At 42.3% G+C, this 7,892-nt stretch overlaps 1 protein-coding gene across 1 annotated transcript in view; it reads right to left on the reverse strand.

The window, feature by feature from the left end:
* LOC8063240 (transcription factor SPT20 homolog) overlaps positions 6,177-7,892 on the reverse strand; it is a 12,866-nt gene continuing 11,150 nt past the window's right edge. The window contains exon 2 of the mRNA XM_002443114.2: positions 6,177-7,070. Within this exon, the coding sequence (XP_002443159.1) occupies positions 6,461-7,070 (610 nt within the window). The 3' untranslated portion in view covers positions 6,177-6,460. The remainder of the gene's footprint in view (positions 7,071-7,892) is intronic.

Consider the following 7,892-nt stretch of genomic DNA (forward strand, 5'->3'; position numbering starts at 1 on the left):
GGTTGGGGTTCTTCCACTTGGGATGCTTCTTGCAACTGAGGGGGAGATGGTGCTTGTTGTATCTGAACTTCTAGAGAAGAGGGATAAGATTCCACCGGAATCGGTGATACTGGGGGAGGAGAAGGTGTTGCCGTCCTCTGGCGCTTTGCTTGTGCTCTGGTACTCTTGGCACCTTTTCTCTTCGGTTGACTGGGCTGGGGGGCATCGGCACTTGTGCTTCTAGTCCTTGCCGATGCACTAGTGTGCTGATGCAATGATGTAAATCCATAAGTACAAGTGTAACAGATGAAAAGATGAAATCAATATGAAAATGTACCTTGAAAGCCTGTGCCAAAGTAGAGGCAGCTACCGATGGAGATGTCTTAGTCTTCTTGGTGGTGACTTTCTTCAAGCGTACACCTCGGTGCATTATTGCAGCCAAGGTAGGATCATTGTTGCCGATTGAAGAGATCGGACCTGATGGAAAAAGATCAATCGGCTTGCCACTTCTGCTAACCGATGGGGGGGCATCGTTGACCTGCAGTACGATGTAGAGAGTGAGTTGCCGATGGAAATAAGAGTGAAAGAATTGAGGCATCGGTTTGGAAATACTTACAGTGTTATTAGGTAGTGGCAGAGCCAGAATTTTAAACTTGGGTATTCCTACTTTCACAAAGTTAATTTATAGATTGAAAATATAGTCAATTATACTGCAAGTTAGCAACTTTAAACTAATATTTGCTTTCTAGAATATAGACTTCTAATTGAAATGCTAGTTTTTTTACATGTTTTGAGCTCAAATGTGCAAAATACTATATATTATAGCATTATACATTTATATATATAAGTGTATACACATATTTACATAGAAGTGTACCAAAATAGTTGGGTATTCCCAGGAATACCGGGGAATACCCCTAGATCCGCCACTGTTATTAGGAACTTTGTACTGAGGGTCGATCATGCCGCGGTATGTGAGAGCCGATTTGCGAAATAAATGCTCCTTCCATTCTTCCCACCATTGTTTGTACACCTGAGTGATGAAGAGGGCTGGGATCCACCCTGATAGATCTGCAGTTGTATCGGCATTCGGTAGCAATTGGGCTACTCGGGTCCACTCAAGAAGGCTAGTGATGGTCTCCTTGGGTTTTATCACATCGGCATAACAGAGAGCAATCGGTAGCTGACCGAAAGCTAGTTGACGGGCTAATGCTGATGGGTTGTAGAACTCATAAGTCTGGTTAGAAGCTTTCCCACTGCCAAAGAAATTTACTGGTATAGCTCTGGGAGTGATCAATGCCATCATCACATCATAGTCCTTGTTGAGGGCATCATTGAAGGGATGGAAGACCAAGGGGAACATGGTGTGGGGATCTTCATAAGGCATCCACGCTCGCTGCTCTCGGGTCAGGCCTTCATACAAGGTCTGGAAGAATCGGCTGACCTGGTCTGCATTGCCGCCTGTACCAGGTAGAACAATGACGGCTTCGCCAAAGTTCAGAGGAGGGTGAGTTGCCGATTCTTCTTCATCTAATTCATAATCCTCAGCTATGTCCCTGGGGAAGCGTTGTGTGAAGAGGCTGAATTCAAGACGCTTGTGCATGTGGAGGTTAAGCCACATATTGATGAACCACCAGGGTCCTCCTAGGTTGCCGATGGACTGGCCGAGCAGGAGTTTTCTGGCTACTTGTTGGAGGAGGTGGTAGGCAGAACCTAGCAGGTATCGGCCGAGGGGAAATCGGCCACCATTGGCTAATCTCTCTGCTGCCGATAGGTAGACAGAGGTTGGTCCTGCCGATCGACCACAGAACACAAACTTGTCCAGCCACATGTTCAGGAAGGTGGTTTGTTCCTTTATGTTGATAGGCCCCGTTCTGCGGTACTTTTGGATATACCCCGACCAGCCGCCGATGGCGCCGGTGTCCACTTTGGCACTAGGCGTAGTGTCAAACAGGTGACTACTATCGGCAGTGGATACGTCTAGGCCAGTAAGTATGAGCACATCGGCAAGAGTGGGGGAAGTAGGGCCATGGCCAAAGACAAAAGCGTTGAGTGTGTCTGACCAGAAATATGATGCAGCTATCAGCAGTGATTCATTCCTATGTATATCGGCAATGGACAACCTAATGCATTGGTCCAGTTTTCGCTCACCCCACTGAACCTCATTTGAGTGGCTGACTCTCAAGAACCAATCTTTCCATCCTACTGTAGGATTGGGCCAGGAACGGAAGGTATCCTTCCACAGATCCAGAGAAAAATTCTCGGCTCTAAAAGGGATTCTGTTTGTTTCTGCATTAATAAGATCGGTGGGATCTGGATCCCCTAACGGACCAAGACATTGGAGGTGTGGCTGATCGGTAGGGATGACAATTTTATTGGACAGATCCTAATGGTTTTGAAGGTAAAAGAAGAACAAAGAAAGAAAAAGAAAAATGTTCAGTAAAGTAAATTGCGGATGAACAGGGATACGGTAAAAGCACAAGAGGTGGAATGAAGAACTAACCTCAGGAATAGTGAAGTTGATGGCCATCTCCTCACAAAAAGGATGATCGAAGGCTTCGAGGTTGGTGAAGAAGGGGCTTTGTTGGAGTTCTTGTAGATCTCGAACAGCGCCGCCGCCAGGAAGGTGGAGTTGGAACTGTGGAATGATGCAATGGAGAAGGAGTACCCAAGAAGGAACTATTTATAGGATAAAATGGGCAAGGGTAAATCTGACTTATCACTTCACCGTATCCGTGAAATCCGAGGATACTCAGGAAGGTATGGTAACTGTTCGTACGGTAATCAAGGGATTGTGCAGGTGATTTGACAGGAAGCGGTCGTGATCTGGAGATATTTTACTATGCGAGATTTCCTGGTCGGTTCATCGGTAGCGCCTTGTAACGGTAATATTGCCGATGGGCGGATAAAGTGGGGATATCCGTTTGGGAGGATAAGATACTTTACTGAACAGGACGTCCTGGTCAGTCCATCGGTATATCTTTGTAACGGTAACATTGCCGATGGGCGACTAAAGTGGAGATGTCCGTTTGGGAAGTTGAGGATTTCGAGGAATCTGCGGAGGAATCGAACCAAGGTTGTTCAAATTAAGGTTGTCGGTTACCAAATTGGGAGAATTAATTGCGGAAAGGCATCATTACTGTAGAGAATTTCGGAGCATTAATGATTTCATACTCCGAAATTGGGGGGCATGTGTTGACACTATTTTTGGATACGTATCCAGGATCGGCAGAATGTGGATCGGCAAGACAGGGTAATGGTCACTGGCCTACAGGAAAGTTGCCGATGAGGGTGGTTGCCGATGAGAAGACAGCTGAATGTGGCTAAGTCCATGGGCGGTGATGTGTTTGTGCCGATGGCCAGTATTAACCGTTGCCGATGGGGGTCTGCCGATGACATGGAAGGAAGACTTGAAGGTTGTCGATTGGTCCGTGGAGGTGTCCCAGTTTATCACGGAAGGATAGTTTTATGTTTCCTTAGTTATTTAAATCGTTTTGTACACGGATTCTGTTTAAATTTGGAATTCGAGTTCTAGCCGTGTCTAGTTGTAGCTCTTTGAGCAGGGTATAAATATAGACCCTAGGGCGTTGTAATCGATCATCTATCAATCAATCAAATACAAGTTTTTACTCATATTCCAGCATCTACTTTTTCGATGACTTCGTCATATTTTCCTTTTTTCATTACGAGTTCTTAGGAGTTCGTCGACTTAAGCTCGACGTATTCTCAAGTTCCGCGTGAATACCTCTTGGCCGTGGCATCCGGGCGCATCGCTGTTGTCGGGACCAAAGTATTCGAGTTATCACCTTTGCCGATAGTAAGGTCAAATCGGTTGGCACGCCTTGACGTTTAAATCGGGTATTAGCCCTGTGTGTTTGCAGATCTAGCTTTTGCATCAACAGAGGCCAGCTAGAGCTTTCCTTGCGGAAAGAGGAATAAAGATGAGGAAGATCACACATCTGCCATTAGAGAAGTAAACTTCTGCTTGTATCATGCTTAGTTTATTTTCCTTTCTACTATATGTCTTCTTTCAGTAAATCTGTTAAACATTCAAGATTTTGTTAGTGCTCATGGATTTGCAAGCCCCAATATTTGGTTTTTTTCTACATTGCTATATGTGACATTGAGAAATCCAAGGCGCCTCTATATGTACCTGGTAGGCTTTACCACATTGTTAAAAGGAAACCTTTCAGGTATGAATATACAGCATGTATGTAATGCTTGCTATTTTTGATACTTCACCATTTTGTTGTGTGCAGATTTCAATCCATTTCTGTAAATCACACAATGCAATGTGTAATGAATATCTACAGGACAAGCTTCTAGGAAAAAGGTACTTATTCTATTTTCCTGTTTGACACGTAGTTCATAAATTTTGTTGAGACAATTCCTGATACGTAGTTCATAAATCTTAATCTATCTCACTATTTCCTTTATTTTAAAACATATTGTGTTTTTTAATTTTACTATAGCGTTAGCATAGACAATATACTAAGATAGATGGCTGCAGCAAGCTTTGTTTTTTTTTTATTTTACCATAGCGTTATCAGACATGCGTAATGTTACTCTGCCATGGATATTTGTGTTGCAATTTGACTCCATTTGGGGTCTCCTATTCAAAATATGTTTCCCGACGACAACAAATGTTTGTGTTGAATTGGTAAATTGAATAAATGCAAAACAAGAACCTCTTTTATATCAGGGTGATCTACTTTCAATGTAGTGTGCAGTGTGCTTGGGTTCCCCTTGTTCTATTTCTTCTTTCCTCCTCTCTGATTTTTAAATGCCCTCACACCCACCCACCCACCCAAAAAATGTTGTGATCTGATTTTGCAGGTAACTATGAATGCACTACATGTGGTGCTTTGTATATATCATCATGGTATGATTCGTGTGCTTTCTGACATTGGATTGGTTGATTTTGAACAGGCTGCTCAAATTCTAGCAAAACCTGACCTAGCACTGATGACATATTTGTATTCTTTGTTGTCGAGCCTGCTGGGTCTGCTTCCGTTGTACAGGTTCATGCTTAAGTATTTCTCTTCATCTGTGAAATCTAGGGAGTGGGGTAACATTTGTGCTTAGGTATTTCTTTGTAATGTAACATCATATACATACTAGGAACAGATCCCTTATTTTCTCTATAATTTTTTAGATAATTTCCAAGTTTTATTTTGGTTCATATTGTTAGGCGCATCAGGCAAGGCTTAAATTATCAAAGACAAATGTTGTTGTCAGGGTTAGTAATATTGTTATGTGTTTTGTAAGCAGCCATTTAAAACCTCAAATTTTTTGGATATCATAATCCATTTAGGCCTTAAATTTCCGCCAAGATGGTAGAAAATATACATGAGTGTTGCATCCTGTGAAAATAGATTTTGCATGTACCATGATGTGATTGTGATACTACATGCTTTCAGCTGCCGCTGGTTACCACTAGCCATTGTTTGTTAGAAACAAAGAACAATAATGTGTGGGGCACCAGGCCATGGTCATGGTCAATCGCAAGCGTGATTAAGTAGGCTTTGTTCAACATTGATACTACATCGTGTTTGGTTGGTCACATGTGTATCCTTAAAATAATGCCGTAGCGTTAGCACGAACACTATACTAGTAGATATACAGTTTCACTGAAATGAGTTGCTGGAGTGAGCAGGAGCTACAAATGGTTGTTGATCCGCCATTGTTGCCACGTCCACGACATAAAAAATAGGATTATAGTGACCATGCACCACTTCCGTGTTGGTCCTTAGCGTGCATAGTGGTTTTTCATCTCCCTCTTTTAATTTGCCTATATGCTGGATTCATCATGTCAAAGTGATAGGAAGCGACATGTCGAGAACCCGCTGGGTGTCAGCCGCCTCTTATACTTCCCTTGGTCATATGTCAAAACCACTCGAAAACATATAAACAATTGAGTGTTTTACTAATTATTAGCAGTGAAATATGACATACGTAAATATAAGAGTGTGAAAACTATAACGTCTGTTGACCATATATACATAGAAGCAAACGGATCTCCTCAAGGATGAACTATGAAAGATTTATTTGCATATTGCTTATGATGAATATATAAGTTTATGATACTTTCCTATTTGCTTTATCCGTCTATGCTACTAAAAAATTTATTCAAATTGCTGCATCAAACACGTGGTGAGTGAATTCCTTTAATATCAAAAAATGGAATCTGACCCTAATAAAAAGAATATATGTAACTTTATTATTTTACTATTTCTCATTTCATCAATTATTAGCCCTCTCAATACTACAAGTTCCCGCAGCAACGCATGGCTACCATCTAGTATTGCTATAGTGAAACAGCAGAGAAGCTAATTTGTTTGAATGGCATGTTTACAGCCAGAAAGGCCGGTTAAATCATCTTCACCAAAAACAACAGTTGAACAATAGATACAATACCAGCATATTGTAGCCTTCCTAGAATTTTCATGTAGTTCACTCAACCTGTGCAAATCCAACTGGCTTACCTAGAGTTCAGATCAAGCTCCCCAGATCTGCGCCAGTCCTCATGCCCATCTGAGTTCCCATTCTCAGGTTCGTTCTCATCATTGAGGAAATCCTCAGATGGCTCTTCATCATCCCTCTGAGAATTTCTCCACCCATCTTCACCATGTTCTTGCACCATTTCATGACTCGGACCATTGTCCCCTTGAGAAGCAACAACACTGGCCCTTATAGGACCATGATTCAACATCTCAGAGTGAGCTTGTGCCTCAGCACGAGCATGCTCCATTGCCATACGCATCTTCACTTCAGCAGCCTCACGACCAGCTTTCTCTCTCGACTCCATCTCTGCTCTTAGTCCCAGCATAGCCTGCTTTTCCTCCTGTAACAAGGCTTGCTCTAGCATGAGCCGCTCCTCTGACCTGAACTCACCAATGGCCCTTTTCTTTGTCATTATGTTATATGCCAATACTTGCTTGTCAAATGTCGTCGTGAACTCAGCAATCTTCACCAGAATGTTATGATCCCATTGCTGCAGACGAGAAGGAATCTGGCCTGTTGTATCACTATCAAGGATTCTGTCATCTTCTTCAGCCTCATAGTCGGCAACAACATGGTAAGGCAATAACCTAGTTTTAACACAAATGGAATAAATGGTATGAGTAAAATACCATATGGAGAATGAAGAGATCATACAGTTTACAAAGGCAGGAGATAATAATGGCACAACTTATTCATTTCTTCATGGAGATCATTGTCACCATGAGCTGGTCAATTTGGACAGTGAGAAATGATGATATCTTCAGACAAGTGCAGCCTACAATTCAGCATTTGCTTAGCACCATTGTTGACTCAATGGCTAGATGCATATGTGTACTTTTTATGATTTTCTATGTAATGTTATTTGTTTCTTGAACAAAGTTTGTAAGAACAGTTTTCAAATTTCAATAAAAGCACAGTACGGGGGGGGGGGGGGGGGGCTGCACCCCCCCCGGGTCCCCCGCAAACGGCTTCTCCGCCGGATCCTCTCGCCTTGTACTAGAGGGCCCGTGAATCCAAGGTAGTACTAAACAAGATTAGTATTATTTGTCGACGACAAGTCAAAACATCCACAAAAACTAGAGGGGAAGAGAAAATAAATTTACCGAATAAAGCCCATGACACATGTTGAGACTTCACCTTCTACCCCAGCTTGAAAGAAAATTAGCCACTTATAATTGAACTAGGGGCAAAATGGGAATTTATTAAAATACGAAGAAAATACAATATGGATGAGGAATTATAGAAAATGGATCCAAAAAATGGATTCAGAGATATCAAATTAGGGGGGGGGGAGGCCCCCTTTTTATAGATACATGGAGTAAATCATGGCCATCGGATAAAAAACAGTTTTGACGCTCATGATTGCGCCACGTCATCAGTCAACCGTACGCGGCTTGACCACGTGGATG

This window comes from Sorghum bicolor, chromosome 8, assembly GCF_000003195.3.
Source record: "Sorghum bicolor cultivar BTx623 chromosome 8, Sorghum_bicolor_NCBIv3, whole genome shotgun sequence".
NCBI lineage: Eukaryota > Viridiplantae > Streptophyta > Magnoliopsida > Poales > Poaceae > Sorghum > Sorghum bicolor.